Source organism: Haliaeetus albicilla, chromosome 3, assembly GCF_947461875.1.
Source record: "Haliaeetus albicilla chromosome 3, bHalAlb1.1, whole genome shotgun sequence".
Classification (NCBI taxonomy): Eukaryota; Metazoa; Chordata; class Aves; order Accipitriformes; family Accipitridae; genus Haliaeetus; species Haliaeetus albicilla.
Genome location: NC_091485.1, coordinates 77,379,372 through 77,398,275, shown reverse-complemented (window position 1 = coordinate 77,398,275; position 18,904 = coordinate 77,379,372). Strand labels below are relative to the sequence as shown.

At 50.8% G+C, this 18,904-nt stretch overlaps 1 protein-coding gene across 50 annotated transcripts in view; it reads right to left on the bottom strand.

The window, feature by feature from the left end:
- Positions 1-16,287, bottom strand: part of SCRIB (scribble planar cell polarity protein) — a 123,755-nt gene extending 107,468 nt beyond the window's left edge. For 14 of the 50 annotated variants that reach the window (XM_069780337.1, XM_069780348.1, XM_069780352.1 and 11 more), the window contains exon 1: positions 15,845-16,278. In XM_069780337.1, the coding sequence (XP_069636438.1) occupies positions 15,845-16,006 (162 nt within the window). In that variant the 5' untranslated portion in view covers positions 16,007-16,278. Of the gene's footprint in view, positions 1-15,844 lie in introns of all 50 variants that reach the window. The other 36 variants (XM_069780325.1, XM_069780326.1, XM_069780336.1 and 33 more) reach the window with 8 other exon arrangements.
- Between the last annotated feature and the right edge of the window lie 2,617 nt (positions 16,288-18,904).

The following is an 18,904-nucleotide window of genomic DNA, read 5'->3' as shown; positions in this document are numbered from 1 at the left end:
TTTATCACAGAGTCATGAAATAATTCAGGTTGGAAGGAGCCTCAGGAGATCTCTAGTCCCACCTCTTGCTCAAAGCAGGGTCAGCCATGAAGTCAGACCAGGTTGCTCAGGCCTTTGTCTAGTCAAGTCTTTCAAAACCTCCAGCGATGGAGGATCCAAAAATCCTCTGGGCCCCTGGGCCCGCCAATTACTTATCCTCACAGTGAAAAAAGCTTCCTTGTACCCAGAGGAAACCACCTCGTTCAACGCCGCCCTGTGCTTCTCGTCCTCCCCCATGCACCGCCGGCCCTCGTCTCCTTGATAACCTTCCTGCACACACCAGCATGCTGCTATGAAGTCACTCCGAAGCCGTGTCTTCTCCAGGCTGAAGAAGTCCTGTTCCTGCGGCCTGTCCTCTCAGGGCAAGCGCTTCGGTCCCCAGCCACCCTACGGACCCCCTCCTGAACTCACACCAGTTTGGCAACGCTGTTCTTGTACTGTGGGCCCCACAATGGATGCGGTATCGAGGTGTGCTGATTAGAGGGCAATAATCACTCCCCCAGTCTCTGGGTGCGCTCCTGTCAGTACATCCAGTATGCTGTTGGCCCTCCACGATGCCAGGGCACCCTGCTAGACCCTGCGAGGAGCTGAACTCTGAATACACGGAGCAAGGATGGAAGCCGAGCACCTTTAGCACATCATCCGATGGGAAGAGCGGAGAGGAGGTGGCCACGTACGATACGCAAAGAATGTTGCCAACAATAGTACATGCAACATGAAGTCAAACTCACAGGCCCATTTGCATAACCAAACAAAAAGCCTCAAACGTCCCTTTTTGCTGTTGCCAGGCAAACATTGAAGTGTGCAACCAATATAAACAAAGGAAGAGAACCATCAAAACTTTAGGAGACCCCTGATTGTGACAAACCTTTCACAATCAAACCACACCAGTCACTTGGAAGCTACGCTTACGTGAGTTACACAGCTAGCCGCTATAAATGGTTGGGTTCCCAAGAAACTCCACATAAGCTAACGGACCACCCTGAGCTATTTATTCTACTCCTGTGAGAGTACACGACACTTGCTTGTCAGCTAGGTCCAGCTACCCACAATTAAACTGGAAAGACTTTACTTCTGCCTTAACAACGACTGATGCCTCAGCAACTTTGGAAGACCTACTTCAATACTGAAATACTATGATATATGCAGAAGAGAGAAAGGATGAAACCCCAGTGCAATTATTAATGAACCTCTTGATTCAGACCACTGCCTTGGGTGTAATTTTATAAAAGAAAAATACTAGGCTAATAGAGCAGAATCACTGCTATGACAGTCAAAACTATCATCATTGCAAAGGGAAAGAAATGTCAGCTTCAAATTGAAATATTATAACCAGCCAAGCAGAGAGCCATCCTGACCACACAGCACTCATCTTCAATGGTTAGGTCAGTCCTACTTAAGGAACATTTCCAAACAGCACACTGTGGTTTTATTTGAGGTTATCCAGAGAAACAATAACAGGCTCAGCCAGTTTATGAAAACAAGAAACACTGGTAGCAGCACATACAGGCTCCATTTGGCAGACTCACCTTTGGCATCTGCTGAGGAACTGAAATATCTGTGTATTGAGAAAGTCCTGAGCCTCACATACTGATGCCGAGGCCCACTGATCTAGGACACATTTCTTACTGATAATGCAAGGGTGCCCGACACCATACTTTGCAGAGGTTCTCCCTGAGTGAGACGCAAAAGCACAAAAGTCCCCGATCCCATGGAGTTCAGTATACATACATGAAGTGTTTTGCCTGCACTTAATTTACAAGCCAGGTTAGCCCACGGCTCCAGCTTTGGTTGCTCTTACATGGGAAAGCAGAGTGAGCCCAGGAAGGAGGAAATACCCACCTGATTTAGAAATGAGCTTCTGGCCTCATAGCCTCAACATGTCATGACTGCTCCCCAGCAATGCAGATGGGTGGCACTAGAGGTGGTGCTGGCCAAAATTAAGAGGGGGATGCCTAACTCCTGAGTAGAGAGAAAAGTCTGACAGTCCCCTGTACCCCTTCCTCATTCATTATGTGAGGAACTCTGACTGTCCAACTCCAGAACTGGCTGCATCAGCCACCTCCTGTTCTGCAAGAGTGAATGGAGCCAGCCACCACTGCCTTCACACACGGCCTTGATCAGCATGAGGCAGGCATCTCACTGCCTAGGAACACTAGCACAGAACTTCCAGCTAAACTAAGAGAGCAGGGTAAGTTTCTAGAAAGCCAATGTCTGCAAAACTGCAAAAGAGTAGGTAGCAGGACAGTGAGTGAGGGATGCAGATTTCCAAATACAGCCATTCACTCAAAAAGGCAATTTGCGTCACGGAGGCAGGTCCAGCAGAAACACAGAAAGGTTGAGGTTGGAAGGGACCTCTCAAGATCAGCTAGTCCAACCTCTGCTCAAAGCAGGGTCAGCTACAGCAGGTTATCCAGGGCTGTGTCCACAAGGGTTTTGAATATCTCTAAGGATGAACATTCTGCAACCTCACCAGGCAACATGTTCCAGTGTTCGACCACCCCTCCAGCGTAACAAAAAAACAAACAAACAAACAAAAAAGAGTGTTTCCTCATGTTTAAACAGGATTTCCTCTATTTCACTCTGTGCCTATTACCTCTTGTCAGTAGTGTCCAATGGCAGGGACAAGAGTCTGGCTCCATCTCCTTTGCTCCCTGACATCATATATACATTGCTAAAATCCCTCTAAGCCTTCTCTTCTCCAGGCTGAAGACTCCCAATGCTCTCAGCCTCTCCCCATATTACAGATGCCCCAGTCTCTTAACCATTTTTGTGGCCCTTCACTGGACACACTCCTGTATGTCCATGTCTCCCCTGCACTGTGGAGCCCAGCACTGGACACAGTCCTCCAGAGCAGAACAAAGGGGAAGAATCACCTCCCTTGACCAGCTGGCAATACTCTTCCTAACTGCTTGTCAACCTGTGGTCTACCAGGACCCGCAGAGTTTCTGCAAAGCTGCTTTTTGGGTTGTCGGTCCCCTGTGTGTACTGCTACACGAGGTTATTCCTCCCCAGGTGCAGAAATTGGCATTTCCCTTTGTTGGACTCCATGAAACTCACATTGGTCCACTTTTCCAGACTGTAAAGATCCCTCTGAACAGCAGCACAACAATCTGGTAGATGCAAAGCCGCACACTGCAAGTATACACACAGCAAAGTCATAAAAGGCCCTTGTAAGCCCAGTCTCTTGCCTTTCAGAGGCCCTAGAAAACATCTGAAGGAGGTTCCATCCTCCCCTCTGCAATTAGCATGCCTCCAACTAAGTTGTGTTTCTTCAGCTTGCTGACGAGAAGTACTTTCTCCAAACCTCAATCCTGCCTCTTTGACTGTCGATGTTCGTATCTATGAAGCTCCCAGCATTAGTACTGAGGCTGCAGCAAAGCCCCAGGACATGAAAAAAAAAGGTTAATGGAGCTATTAGGTTAGCCTAGAGAACCACAGTATTCAGATAGCGATGCTGGGAATTTGGGCACCATCCCCAAGGGCTTCCTTTCTGCTGCAGAATAATGCTTAGCAGAGCCTTGCCTCCTCCCCCTGCTCACTTACTCAGATCAAGAGGTGGAAAACGAAAAAAGGAGAAAGGACAATGGATAAAAGGATCGGAACAAACCCTCTGAGCTAACACTCAACTATGCCGTTTTCCAGAAACAACAAAATCCTGAGGGCAGGCCTGGAAAGCCAACCATTCCCCAAATGGGATCAATGACCAAGGAGCCAGCACAACTCAGCGGGGCAGACAGCACTGGGTAACCCCAGCCACCCCCACGCCGCCCCTGCTGGCTGCTTGGAAGAGGCACAGTGGAGCTGGCCCAGCTGCTCTGGCAGGAGGGAGGGAAAGGGCTTCAGTCCTGGAACGACCCGAGCAGTCTGATGATGCGCGGCAGGGTCAGGGATGCAGATCTACCAGGCCCGCCGAGCTTCCCACGCAGACTGCCAGTGCCCACGACACCGGCATCCAGCCTGTGGCAACAACGGCCACAGCGTCCCTGCAACAAGGCCAGAGCCCTGTGCCCATCCACGATTCACATGATGGAAGCACAAGGCTGTATGTCCTACAGCTCCCATCCCATCTGCAGAAAGACGCATCTTCACAGCCAAGCAAGCACAGAAAGCTGTTTGGGTGCTGAAGCCTGGGACTTGGAAAACATTGACTGCTTCTGCATGCAGACTGCTCCCCCCTTCCAGGTCAGCCCCAGGCCCAGGTTAGCTTCATGACTTTTCTGAATCTTTGTTTTTTCGAGGCCATAGCAGCAAAAGGGCTTCTGGCCTACCCAAGGCTGAACGCCAGCCCTCCCCTCACCCACCACTGCTTCGGCAAGGAGATCCCCTCCGCACTCCCTGCACTAAGGCACAACACCAAGAGACACGTGAAGCAGTCCCGTGCATCTGGGCAGCCGCATTTGTCCCGTTCCACACCCCAAACTTCAGTCCTGCCAAAGGCACCGTGCCTAAATCCCAGGGGAAGGGGATAGGACACGGGGTCTTTGCTCCCCAGCATCACCTTGCTGCTCTCCTCCGACAGCCAGCCCCCACGCTCCCACCTGTACCTGGACAAGAACCATCTCCACGGTGGCCAAGAGGGACAGAGGAGGGCAAACAGATGCCCGGGCTCCTCTACCAGTTTCTCCAGAGGAGAAGCCATGCCGTTCTGCAGCACAGACAGCTGGCAGGGGCTGCCTTGGTGCCAGGACCCCTGCTGCAAACAGCAGGCAGGATGGGAGTGGCTGTCAAGGGCCATAGGGCTGTAGGGACGTTTCTCCCCTCAACTAAGCATGCTTTAAGCAGGCTTCACTGAAACACCTCATAAAGATGGGGCATTTCTCAAGGTGAGATGGCTGCAGCACTGCTGAAGGGGAGCAGGACGTGTGCCAGGGGAAGAGTTGTCAGACACCCAACTTGCACAACGATAGAGTCATAATGATCTTACACATAGGCCAACATCTTTGAAATAAGGCGGTGACAATTTATATGGAGACCAGGAACCGGGTCTACACTGTAAACACGGTCTTTACACTGGAATTGCACAAAACCTTTTTTCTTCTGCAGCCGAAACTATCAAGGCGTTCCCAAGCTCTGCTAGCCAAACAGCGGGTCTCAGACATCTCCTTTTCCTCAAAAACAACCTATGACAGTCCAGGCTGCCTCCGAGACAAAGGCGCAGGGCCAGAGGTGTTTGGACCAGGTGATTTTGCTGCAGGGACCGGGCATACCAATAGTGCTTGCCGCGTTACTTCTCCTCCAACACAGGCTAAGGGGATCCAAGGCAGAGGTTTTGCTAACCTTTCCATGCTGGAAGTGTCAGTGATAAGGAGAGGTCCTCCTTACATCTCATTACTCTTAAGAGAATTTCAAGTCCAACTGTCAAACCCTGCTGGTACAGTCCCACTGCTTTCAGCAGGACAGCACATGTTTAATTAAAGGCAGGATCAGACTGTGTAGCAGGAAAATAATGACAATTCTCCTGGTGATTCATGAGCAAGAAGAGGGCCTGGTTTCCCATGCCACCATGGGCTGGGCTCGCAGCAGCATGCAGCAGAGCTCCGTGTGTTGGTCCCCAACCAGAATGAATGCACACGACTCTGCCACCATGGGCAGGTGTCTGTCAGCAGTGAAATGCAGCAGCTCGGGCAGCTCCTCAAAATGCTCACAGAAAAACCAGATCACATATTTGAGCCTTGTGTTTCATTCACATTTTTCTGATTAACACGGGCTTGACATCTTAACAATTGCCCACAGAGGAAGCAGAGACTCTGCTGCATGCTCCGCAGCCAAGGCATCAGAACGCAGGAGCACGCGTGTCTGCCTTTCCAGTCTCAGAGACCTACAGGGAGAAGTGTGAACAGAACTGAGGTCCCTCCTTTTACATCTGTGATGAAAGAAAGAGCTGACCCTTGACGACTGTGCCAGTGGGATTGCCTTTGGGGAAAGCCAGCTGTATGAGAGAGATTCAAGTGGAGCTGGAAGCCAAAACTGCAAAGGAAAACACCTGGGAGTTGATCAGCTCTCTAAGTTTAAACTCAGTCCTTCCAAGTCACTGTGCTCAAAACCAACACCTTACAGGTGAGGCCACAGAACCAGAAAGACTTCTATCCCACAGCTGGGCAGCTTGGGCAAGACGCCAGTCCCAGAGGCTGCCCAGCTCCCTTAACAGAGCAGGAGTCAGTCCACTTCCAGCAGAGCCAAGCGCCTCCAGCTAGCACCAGGTTGCATCACCAGAGCAGTGAACCCAAGACACACCTTTCCCTATATTGAGAGAAATATATCTTCTCAGGATAGCTAGATTCATGAAGAAGAATCACTCCACCTGAAATCTAGGGAGCATAACGGAGTTAATGGTAGCAGAGGTCAAAAACGTGATCAGCGCTGCTGAGAGATGAGACCGTCAGTTCGGAGCTCCAGCGGAGAGGCCGCACCTCAGACCCCATCGGGCAGCCCTGGTGCCACAGGGAGGGCGCCACTACCTCCGTCCAGGTAGACCCTCGCACCAGGGCGTTCCTCAGAGAGCCTCCTGCCAGTTACCCAGAGACTCAGTCTGACCCACCTGAGCAGGCATGGGACAAGACCGCGGGCAGTGGATACAGACCGCTTGTCAGCCCAAACAAGGGATCTTCCCAAATAACTGACTGCAACTATAGCGGTGTTTCATTCTCCACTCCTCGCAGCTTTTGCCACGGATACGAAACTGGCTTCAGCCTTTTCTGGCCACAAGCATGTAATCACAAACACCTGGAAGGCGGCAACTCAGCAGAGTCCCAAAGAGGACTCGGCCGAACTGCAGCGGCCGAACAGCAGGCACAGCGGCCTTCAGCCAAGCTCGGGTTTGCAGCCAGACCGCCAGGGCAGGCCACCTTCCCCGTGCTGCGGCAGGGACGGCAAAGGGGGGGGCTCTCCTCCCCATTGGCCCCCACCCAGCACAGGAGAAGGGGATGCTCCTCGCCTGCCCACCCCAGGCAGACCCACGACAAGGAGGAGACGCATGGGCGGGCCTGGCAAGGCAGGGCAGGAGCACGCTGAACACCGGCGCCTACGCATGCTCCCCCCCACACACAGGAGCTCGGAGCCAGCGAGGAGGCCAACCCTACACACACACAGGCTGCTCCCTGGCTGCGGGACGCAGCTCTCCCCAACGCAGGCTGGCCGGATTTCCGACTATTTAACCCCACAGATCAGGCCCTGAGGAATGTGTTTCAAATATATAAAAGTACTTAAGCATCGGGAACACATTCCAGCTAAGACAAAGCAAGCTGTCTCCAAGCCAAAGGCTCACCAGCTGCTTCTTCCCAGGCATTTAAGCAGGGACTGAGGAATGCAGTCCCCTCTGGGGCCGGACGCAGCAACTGTTCCCCTGCAGACAGCACGCTGCTGCCCGAGGACAGCACGCAGCAGAGTGGAATCTCTGGTCCAAATGAAATGACAAACCAATTCAGGGCCATGGAAAGGAAATCCCCAAGCCAGAATTAGATCACATCACGACACCACAATTAACACACCTCTCTAGCGCTTGCATAGAGCTGGGCAGAGGAGGGGGATTTACTGACGGGACCAATTCATGGTCTCAGACTGCATCTTAAACACGAAAGCAGCAGTGCACAACTGCGTAAACAGAGGGCCCCCCTACTGAAACCAGAGCACAAGGGACCTCCACCTCACTCCTCTACAGTGGGCTGGGAGGAGTCCAAAGGATGAGTGCCACCGACGCATGTGCACTCCCTGCGGCAGGCACGGAGCATCCAGTGGCATTTTCCGTTGAAATACAGCAAAAGCATTCATCTGGAGAGACCTGTTGAGATCATTGCACGGGACAGCGTTCTGGCTACGGGTGAAGAAGCAAAACCTAATATACTCCAAGTACTATCCAAAGACCTCTCCCCCTTTCTTATCTATTCTATGATTTATCTCTTCCCACTCAACCCCCTCCCTGGCATACCAGCACCTCAGGAATAGTCTCCAGTGCAATAAAGGGACCCCATCTACCAATCTAGTTTTCTTCTAAACCATCTTCTGACCAAAGAAGGGTCAACTAGCAATTACAAAAAAGTAATTTACTTATCTGTAATGCCACAAATATTAGCAACAGGGAAAAATGCCAAGAGTTATACAATAACCTGTTCCAATTGTTTCAAATGGAACTGTATTTTCTTGAGGCAGAAATCATATCACCCTGTAAGTTTATACAACAGATGCATCTCCAGCACCAAGAGGCACCATAAAACAAACAAAAAAACCCCAACAAATAAGCTCTAATGCTGAAACTGGGAAACCAAGACAAGGCAGACGAGATCAAGTTTATTAATCGGTACAGAGCAGAATACTCAGACTACAGCAGACTGTACACTGGGGAGTTCATGGAAGCACATTTGGGGGACTGGAAAAGTCTTAAAGAAGAGTTAAGTGTCCCTGTGTGGAAGGAGACAGCAGGAGATTCTCAGACACAAAAGACACAACTCCTCTGAACAGGAAGAGTACAAAGAATAGGAAGGTGCCAAAGAAGCTCTCAGGGGAACAGCTCAGACATACACCATTAAATACCCTGAACTAGAAATGAAAAAAGGAGGAGTCAGAAACCACAGAGAACCTTGCAATGCAAGAGCTCTGCGGGCCGTCACATCCCTCTGCCTTAGCACACTGCACGTCTTGCCATCCACAACGCTCTTTCACCACTGTTCCCTGCCTCATCCAAGTTTCTATCAGGGAGACAATGAGACAAGGTTAGGAAATCCAGGAATATTCAGGGGAACATACGTAACAGGTCAGAGGAGACCTAAAGAGGTTAACCTAGTCTTGCCTTTACCTCTAACCATCAGTGAAACACCACCTAAATCATTCCTGGCAGATACTCAGACAATAACCAAAGGGAATAAGGAGAAATCTTAAGAGGTCCAAGCAGATCAGGTAATGAGCAAATGCTCTGTAGTGCCACTGGGATAATCGCGTTTATGCTTTAGAGATAGCGTCCTGGAACATGAGCAAGGGAAGGTGAACCTATGCCAGTAATTGTCACTGAGAACACAAGGAATCCCAAAGGTGCAAACTCGTTCCAAGCAGCCAACGCACCCAAAGACATGGAAGATGTTATTAACCACATGACAAGAGACATATCTAGAGGTTTACAATAACTGGGTCAGCTGAACCCAGGGGAAAGACTGAGTGGGTGCTTTCACTGATGACATCCCTACATTGTACAAAAACAGTGCAAAGGCAGATTTGGTGAGAGGCAGCACCATTTAGGCCATAGTCACCTAAGTCTTCATTAACTCTTTGCTTCACTGAAGTTCTTTGCCACCCAGTATGCCTTTTTACCTCACTGCTACACTCATTTGAACTTTCTTCAAGACCTGAGCTCCTTCTGAGATCCACACAGGGCAGCACACCCACACGCTGTCCAACAACAAAGCTGACTACACACCTTGGAGCTCACAAGAGAAGTGAATATTAATAGTCAATTCTTATTTGCAGACCTTAAAGCATAAAATCACTTCCGTGCTCCTCCTTCCTGTTCCCTTGTTTGTATGTCCAAGAGTTCTACCAGCTCTTTTTTCCACAATTGAGCCTATACCCAGCTATTACCACTCCAGCAGAAATCCTAAATCCCTCTAGTCACCACGCCAGGATTTATAAGACAGACAGTTCCTGCACAGAGAGAAAACTATGAGGGTGAAATGGCCTGCACTTATTTCAACTTCTGGGCAGCAGCACATCCAGAATACCTGGCTTTTGGAGAAACAAGACCACATCCATTTGTACACATTAACTCATACAGCTTCTGAACTCCTGGAAGGAATAGAGAGGCATGCCAACTCTGTGCACAGGTCTCATAACAATCAAGTGAAACCAGTTTCTTGACTGGTTTTGTTAAACAAATGCAGCTTGCAGTTTTGACAAAGCCTGTGATGCAAACAATTCACATGCAGAAGAGAAGGTGCCCACCACACACTCAAGCCTTAATGGGCACCAAAGCTCAGCCTCATTACAGCATGGTGAAACACTGAGGAGTCCAGTCACTGATGATTTGTGGTTCCCTGACTTTCTCAGGGAAGGACTATTAGCATGGAGAGATTAAAAGGAGCAGCTTTACTCCTCCATGGAAGTAAATAAAACCCAAGATCCTCCTTGCAGGCCCCAGATGCCAGGAAATTAAAAGCTGCTCTTAATTAGCTTTGCAAGGCCCCACCTTGCCTTGGGAAAGTGACAAACACCGCTCTCAGGTTTCACCCTGCTCGATGCAGCAGGATCCCAGGCTCTGGACAAAGGACACCGATGCTCTTGCCCCAGGCCAAGGGCAGCCAAACAGGAGGAACTGCTAAAGCCCAGACTGCTTCTACCAGCCTAGAAATGGCCCTGCCAAGATGCAAACAGCAACAAGCAGGAACAGGAAGGTATCTGCACTGGACCCAAAAGGCCTCCTCTCCCTGGTGCTCTAGCCAGGTGTCCCTCTCTCATAATTTTCAGTACAAGCTACTAACAGCTCACTGGGCAGTAGGCAAAAAAAAAAAAAAAAAAAAAAGAAAGTCTTCTGCACTGGGCCCAATCTGTCACAGGAGCTTTAGTAAGGAAAAAGCAAAGCAGAGAAACAGCAAACCTTCCATTAGACATCCCTAGGGCTTGCCTCTTCAGCACCACCACTATTCAAAAACTGGGAATCAAAGCTAGCTCTTCAATTTCTTCCTTTCCCCCCCTCTCTCTGCATGATCCCTCTGCCTGCCCCCCCAGCCTCACTTCCCTGCCCAGGTATCCTTCCAGCAGAAGGTCTCCAGCAGCCTGCCCCCCTGCACACTCCTGCTGACACAGAGGTCTCCTCCCTCCTCCACATTGACTTGTTCATAATTTTCATTCCCTACTCAGCTCCACCCTCCCTTCCTCCTACACCAGGTCCTATGGGCCCTGCTCCACCCAGGTTTCTTCCGACCTCTCCCTTTTGCCTTCCCATACTCCAAACCGGAGCACTCCCCTGAAAGCACACCAAGAGCCTCTGGATCCCTGTTGACCACACTCTGCTGCTGAGCTGTGACCAGCTACATCCGCCACCGCCAAATTCCTCCTCCAAATTCCAGACTGTTCATTCCTTTCTGGTGAGACCTGCACCTCTGAAGTGCTCACAGAGAGTGGACTAAATTAGTCAGGTGGTTTTTGAAGCTCTAATGTAATGATTTAGCAGGCTGTATCCTTGAAACCTATCCCCCTAGCTGAAGGACCTGCTATTTATCCTGCTGCTGTAGTGTGCTACATGTTCACAGTCCTGCAGAAGTCGCTTCATGCAAGCCAGGTAGAGCAGAAGTCAGCACACAGCAAGATGTTTCCTCCTCTGGAATTCAGACACCCTCGTGAAGAGCACGGGGAACGTATCAAATGGAATTTATCATTTTCCATTAAATCACACTGTATCACCCTGGCAGCAAATCCCTGCAACAAGGCAGCAGATGCTCCTAACACACATTTAATCTATCACTTCAAACGACCAGCGTATAGCCACCATAATGAAAAATCTGGACTCAAGACCAGCAAGATTCCACATGGGCCAAATAAAAAAGAAGCAAGAGCAGACAGAAGAGTATTTGGCACTGCAGGACAGAGAGAAACAAGTGTTCACTTCTACAGCTTGGAAGAGAGAGTTCACGAAAGCGTGGTGGTGTCTGTCATTCAGAAATGCCAGGAGGCAGGCAGATCATCTAATCAGATCAAGAGCAAAGCAGCAGCAAGAAGGGGACATGGGAAGTTCTGGTACAGAAGAAAATGGTGCCACAGAAAGAACAAGAGATTGCCAGGGTTTCTGGACTCTGGAATAAGCTGAATAAAGATGGAAAAAAAGCATGTCAGATGGAGGTGGCCTGGTAGTGGGCTCCATGTAAGAAAACCCACAGAAGAGGAGTCAGATAAATTCAAACATTTTCAAAGGAAGTTGTTTTCTAACTGTAAAACAAGATGACCTTTCCAAAAGCCAGCCACCCCTCCATTCCTTTGCTTCAAAAATCACCTCTACATGAAAGCCTTCCCCCAAAATCCTGCTCGAGCCCTGAAAACAAACTTGCTGTGGTCAAACTTGCTACCAAAGACTGTATATACTCTCACTCACATTTTTCTAACTGATCTCCGTTTGCTGCTCTCCTCTTCCGCCCCTACACGCACATCTCCGTAGTCCTTTAAACTCTTCTCCCAAGGAATGGGCACACGCAGATCCTATTCTGTGAAACAAGCACACTTCCCTTTCCCCCCATCTTCATTGGTGGTATGCACAAATCCTCCTCCCAGTCTGTCTCTCACACAAAAGTCATGTTTCCAGGAAGCACTCCTCAACTGGAAAGTGTTCCCCCAACCCGAACCAAAGACCTCTCCCATTGCCCTCCCTCAGGGAAAACACGTGCCCAGATCGAGTATTGCTGTCCTGTCTTTCCCTGGTGGAAGGGCAATTTATTTTCCAATTTTCATCCCATATCCACCTGGGATAACATGCAGATTCTCACCCCTATGTTAGGTATCTGTCCCTACCCACATGACCTCCAACAGAAATATCCTTAAATAATGCCTTTCCTGCATGTGATTTGTGTGCCTGGGACTAAAAAGTGCACCTCTTCACTGCTCAAGTTGTATTAGCACAAGCCATTAGGACACATATTGGGTCAAACCTTAGGTGGACCTAACCTCGCACCCTCGTTCTACCAAAATGCAGACCTCCTCATCAACTGACTGCGGGCCACCTGTGGCACCAGCTGGAGGAAACTTGGTGGGGGGCTGGAAAGGGGGAAGACCGTGGGGCCTACTTCTGCTCACTCTTCCTGATGTGTCTCCAGGGCACAGCATCTCTAGGCAGCATCCACCAGCTCCTTGGCTTTTTTCAGGAGCAGTTAGCACTCAGGGGTGCTCCGCTTGCTTTTCCTTCTGTTCCCCAGCTGTAGGTATTTGACGCTTACCTTGCTCATGAGGGAGAGGGCATTTAGGTTTTGCTAGGGATGGGCTGATACCTGTCACGACTGGAGAAAGCCTGTAGCAGCTACAGACAGCACTTGATACGGAAGAGCGCGAGCACAGCAAGTCCAAAACAATACTTCCTCCAAGTCTCTCCTGGGATATGCAGCACAACCAAGATGGTGTCTTTGCACATTCTCATTTTGGGTCATTTTCTCTTCCATGAACCGGTCCACTTCTTTCCTGAGCTCATGTAAACTTTGAGCATCCATTACGTCATATGGTGAGTAGTTCCACACTTCAACTTAAGTACGTTTCGCATGAAAAATTATTTTGTTTGCTCTGAACAGAGACCTTTTTGGTTTCACTTAATGCCCTCCAGTCCTCATGCAGGAAGAAACAGTGATCAGTCGCTCCCTGTTCATTCCCTCCAGGCCATTTGTGATACTCCATACCTCTGTCATCTTATAGAGGAACAGCACTATCATTTTCAGACGGACTGAAGAAATCTTGTAGACGTTTATCTTCCCTGTGCAAAAGCTGTCACATATTGAGTCTGATCACGCCATTTTCTGCTCCCCGTTCTCTGTACTTCTTCTGACTTTACTACATCTCTTTTGAGACTAAAGGACCAGAATCTCATCTGCCTGTTCTCTATTGTTTTTCTAATAATTCTTTGCCAGAAGAGTCTAAAAATTTGGGGGAACTCGAACACCAGAGAGGAACCCATGATCCCAGGATAGGTCACGACAAGAAGTCTGATGCTCCCAAGCCAAACTGACATAACAGCTGGAGTTAAACTACAGCATTCACAAACACAAGCTCTTTGGGCGACAACAGGAAGGAGACGCAGTGCTTAGGACAGCTACACAGTACCTGCTTTCAGGGGCAGGATAGTAGCTATCTGATCACAGACTAAATAAAACATCCATATAACATTTGCATTTATAATCCAAAAGATGCTCTTGAAAAGCTAACCAAAACCCAGTAATATCTCAGTCCAAATGGGTTCCATGTAAACACAAGGTAGGACTGTGACTCTTCAGCAGGGTATGAAGGAGTATGAGCAGCGCAAGGATCGGCAAGTTCACCGCAGATCAGTCACAATTAGCCTCCTCTGCAGAAAAGACTTCCACTCATTCATAAGTCCTAACCTGCCTGTAACACACATTTTCCAGTAGGTTGAGAAATATCCCCACCTAAAGTATAATTTGATCCCAAGCTACACGATGGAAGAGAGCCGATAAAAGTGTCACACTAGTGTCTCCATACCTGAACAATGCACCCTCACAACTGAACCCCACAGGCAGCCTGGCTCACAGTAATTCAGAGGAAGACAAGCAGGAAAGACAAAGAGAATGCAAAAATATTAGAGACATCAAGAGAGCAAGAATCTGCCATTTGTATACAAGAGAATCTGTTTAGGTAGGGATGCGTAAATTGTACAGTTTAACAAAAACAAACCAAGTTATTTTGGCCTGAATCAAAGACAAGTTTTTGGTTTGCATGCTGGTTTTTGGTTTTCTTTCCAGATTTCACAGCAAATTTCATAACATGTCGGTGATTCAACAAGAAACTTTAAAACAAAAAAATAATGACCTGTTTCTCAATTTTTAAATAAAAAGGTGACTTATCTATACTCACTGACGAGCACCTATCCAAACAAGCTACAGTCAAATGCTTTGTCTCTCTGGCACAAGTAATACTTCACTAACTTTTAAAAAATGGTACAATTTCCACAGGGGCTATGTAGTAAAGCTTCCTCCAGAACCTCCTATAGCCCAGTAACGTCTTAAGGCCTCCTCCTCTCTGAGTGGCAGGTTCAAATTCCAGTTCTCGTTTGCAGTGTCCTACGCTCCAGATTACCCAGCAGAATAGGAACATCATCGTTTCAGTTCCTGCTGAATGGTACATTAGGGCCTGAACACGAGAGCTCGTCCCGTACCCAAGACTCCCGCCTTGCGAAAGCAAAACCTTTGGGAGTCGGAGACGTCTGGGTCGAGCTGGCAGCTGTCTGCTGAGCAGATCTCCAGCCCTCTGCTTCTACAGAGAGGTCACGTCGGCATGGTGTGTAGCAGCACGCTAAGGATTTATCACCAGCGTTACCTGAGCAGGGAGCTCTGTGGCTAAGCAGAACTGCGGAAGAAGTTGCAAGCGCAGGCTGAAGTCCCAGACAATAAGCAAAAAGCACCTCTATCGCTTTTAATAAACACATTTGATACCTTCCGTGGTTTACGGATTAAGCCGGAGTTTTTAAGTTCCCATTGCGCATTGCTCCCCAGTAAGCACGGCGCACAGGACCGCTGGTTCGGGCAAAGCGTGTCTCCTCCACGGGCAGGAGACACCTTTACCGGGCAGAGGAGCTCCCCTTCCCGCGGCAAGCCGCAACGAGCCTGCGGCTCCATGGGGAGCACGAAACCCACCCGGGAGTCCCGCTCCGGCACCGGAGGCGCTTGAGACCCGCCGGTTCCGGCTGCTCCGCTGCCCGGCCCCGGTCTCGGCGAGAAGCACGGGGAAGCCGGCCGGGGCTCGGACAGGCCGAAACCGCACTCCCCACCGGGGGCACGGGCCGTGGCGGGGAGAAGGAAAGCGGCGCGGCCGGGAGGAGGCCGCTCCCGGCCGGGTAGGCCGGGGCAGCGCCCGCCCGCTCCGCTCAGGGGCCGGCGAGAGGCGGCCTCGGGGAGAAGGCGCCGGCGGCCTCAGACGGCCCCGGCAGGACGGCGGAAAGAGGCGGCCTCCCGCCAGGCCGGGCCGGGCCGGGCCGGGCTCCGCCGGCCTCCAGCCCCGCCAGGCCGGGCCGGGCCCGCGGCGCCGGGCGGCGGCCGCGCTCCCCGGGCCGCAGCGGACCGAGACCTCTACCGGGGACCCGCGGCCGGGCGAGGCCCGCGGCGGGCCGCGGCCTCACCTTGGGCAGCTCCCGGAGCTGGTTGGCGTCCAGCAGCAGCTCCTCCAGCGAACGGCTGTAGCGGTAGATCTCCTCGGGCACGGCCTGCAGCGAGCAGTGCCGCCGGTCCAGCGCCTCCACGTGCCGGTTGCAGCGCCAGAGCGGCGGCATGCACCGCAGCATCGCGCCGGGGATCGGCCGCGATCGGCTGCGGCCGCGCAGGGGCGGACCCAGACAGGCAGCCGCCGCCGCCGCGCCGGGAAGGGGCCTGGCCCGAGGGAGGGCCCGGATGTGCGGGCGGGCGGGCGCTGCGGCAGGGCCGGGCCGGGCGGCGGTCCCGGTTCAGCTCCCCGCCTGGCGCCCCGGCTCCGCGCCGACCCTTCGGGCCTGGCCGCCGCCGCCGCCGCCGCTCGGGCCCCGCCGCTCCACTGCCCGGGCCCGGTCGGTTCCTGGGGCCGCGCCGCCCCCCCGCGAGCGTCCCTGGGAAACGGAGTCCGCTCCCGCCCTGCCCCGCGCCCGCCCCGGCCCCGCCCGGGCCCCCCTCAGGCCGGAGCGCGGAGCCGGGGAGGGGGACGGCGGACGAGGGGTCCGCCCGCCGCTGAGGCGGAGCGGAGCGGGGCGGCCCCGTCAGCCCCGGCCGGCAGCCCTGGGTACCGGGGGAGCGGAGCGGAGGCGGCTCCGGGAGCCGTGGGCGGCGTTCTATGGTTCTATGGCTGATGGCGGCGTCGCAGCTGCGGCCGGGTCGGTGCGGTCAGCCTCCGCCCGGACAGCGCTTCGGGTTCAGCCGGGAGAAGTAACGTCCCAAGGGAAAAGCAACCCCAACTTTATTTGTAAGGCGAGAGCCGTGACGGTTTCCGTCGTCGTTTACGTGCACGCGCTCTCTCAGCTGGCGGCGGCTGCACATCATGTTCGGAGTGTGAGACTGCATTAGGAAAACACTTCGAAAAAAGCCTGTGCCGCTGTGTAAAGTTGCGGGAGGCATCAACGTTTCTCTTTCGAAAGAGTGGTTAGGCTCAAGACGGTATATGAAGGCAATCGGAAGTACAAAAGAGCTTCACTAGGAAGAGAGCTTGAACAATGCCCACACGCAGCAGAACACGAGTCAAGGGGGCACAGCGGAGGCTTGTAAAACAAGCGCTGCGTGAGGAGAAATGGAGAACAATTAATTACCATCTCCATCTCCCACACAAGGCACAGCAAGGCACAATCGTGACAGACTAGGTTTAAAATCTACACGTCCATTCAGTTCTGGGACACGCTGCCAAGGACGTTGCTTTGTGACAAAAGCGTGAAGTCCAAAGTGAGTCGTTACCTCCAAGTTGCCCACAGGACAATGCACCACCCTCCTTCTTATCATCTCATATTGATTTCATGGTTTCCTGGTCTCTTTATCACTCTTTGTGCAAGAAAGATAGTTATTTTTGCACATTTAAGTTTACCACCTCTTCATTTCCCACCTCCAGCCCAGCTGCGTCACCCAGTCATTACGCTCATCTCCTCTCCAAACAAGATTCTGGGTCCCAGCTATTTTCTACCTTGCACACAGGTTTCCAGCTCCACACCAGTTCTTAGAGTGGACATTCTTTGTTCATTCCTCACTGTTTGAATGTGACATCTCATCACACGTGCACTTGTGCAATGCTGGGCAGAGCCCAGCAACCTGGGAACAGCCTCGGACACCAACCAACCCAAGGCAGTACACAGGCTCCTTCCATATAATCTGCTTTCCTCATACTGCAAAAAGTCAGAAATATTTCTGCAACAAATAGAAAAGTGACTAATAAATGAGTGATGTTAAGGAGTGACGCACTGGTGCTTGTGAAAAGCAGAAGGTGGTGAGAGTTATCCAAGCAACTGCAGGGCCTTTCAGCTTCACTGTTAGTAACAGGCAATGGTTGTGAAATTCTGAAGGAAGGAATTTTTAAGCATTTGGGTTTATTAATATCTCATTTGCCTCCACTGCAGTGTAGTCTATAATAGAGAAATCATACCACATTAACCTATGACTTAACACAATTTTTTTTTTTCTGGGCAAAAGTGCTAACTCGTGTAATGCATCATTTGTAGTAGCCCACCTGAAATCACAAACGTAGCTAGGAAAAAAATGGGGGTGACTACAGAAACTGTAAGATAGATGATGAAATCAGCCATCAGGAAATAAAAGATGAGATTTAAATTTTAAGAGCAGCTCCAAGCATTTGTACCAAAATGTAGGAATGTCCCAGCTATGTTTCCCAGGAAATGGAAGGGCAGCACAACAAAGCAAAAACTGTGCTGTTTTGAAGATGGTTTCATTAATAGGTCTGCCTAAATTTCAGCACAAGTGCAAGGTTATGTCAGAGACAAAGAACAAGAATTTCAGTTATGCATAATGCTCATGGGTTAGACATGATGTAGGAGAAACAGAAACAATTCACCCCAAATAGAAAACAAGCCAAAAAGGGTGCCTGCGAGGGAGCCAAAACTACGAGGAGTATTTGGATGTATCCAATTAATATAGTAGACTGGTGAGCAACTGATCACATAGGTACTTGTAGACATCCAAAATGCCTAGGTTCTGGTCACTTACAGTTCAAGAAAAAAAATGAGCTTACTGTGCTGGTTTTGGCTGGGATAGAGTTAGTTTTCTTCACAGCAGCTAGTACGGGGCTCTGTTTTGGATTTGTGCTGAGAACAGTGTTGATAACGCTGAGATGTTTTCCTTACTGCTGAGCAGTGCTTGCACAGTCAAGGGCTGTTCTGCCTCCCAGCGAGGAGGCTGCGGGGGCACAGGGAGCTGGGAGGGGACACAGCTGGGACAGCTGACCCCAACTGACCCAAGGGATATTCCAGACCATATGATGTCACTCAGTATGTAAAGCTAGGGGAAGAAGGAAGGGGGGGACGTTCAGAGTGATGGCATTTGTCTTCCCAAGTCACCGTTACACATGATGGAGCCCTGCTTTCCTGGAGATGGCTGAACACCTGCCTGCTGATGGGAAGTGGGGAATGAATTCCTGGTTTTGCTTTGCTTGCATGCGCGGCTTTTGCTTTACCTATTAAACTGTCTTTATCTCAGCCCTCAAGTTTTCTCACTTTCAC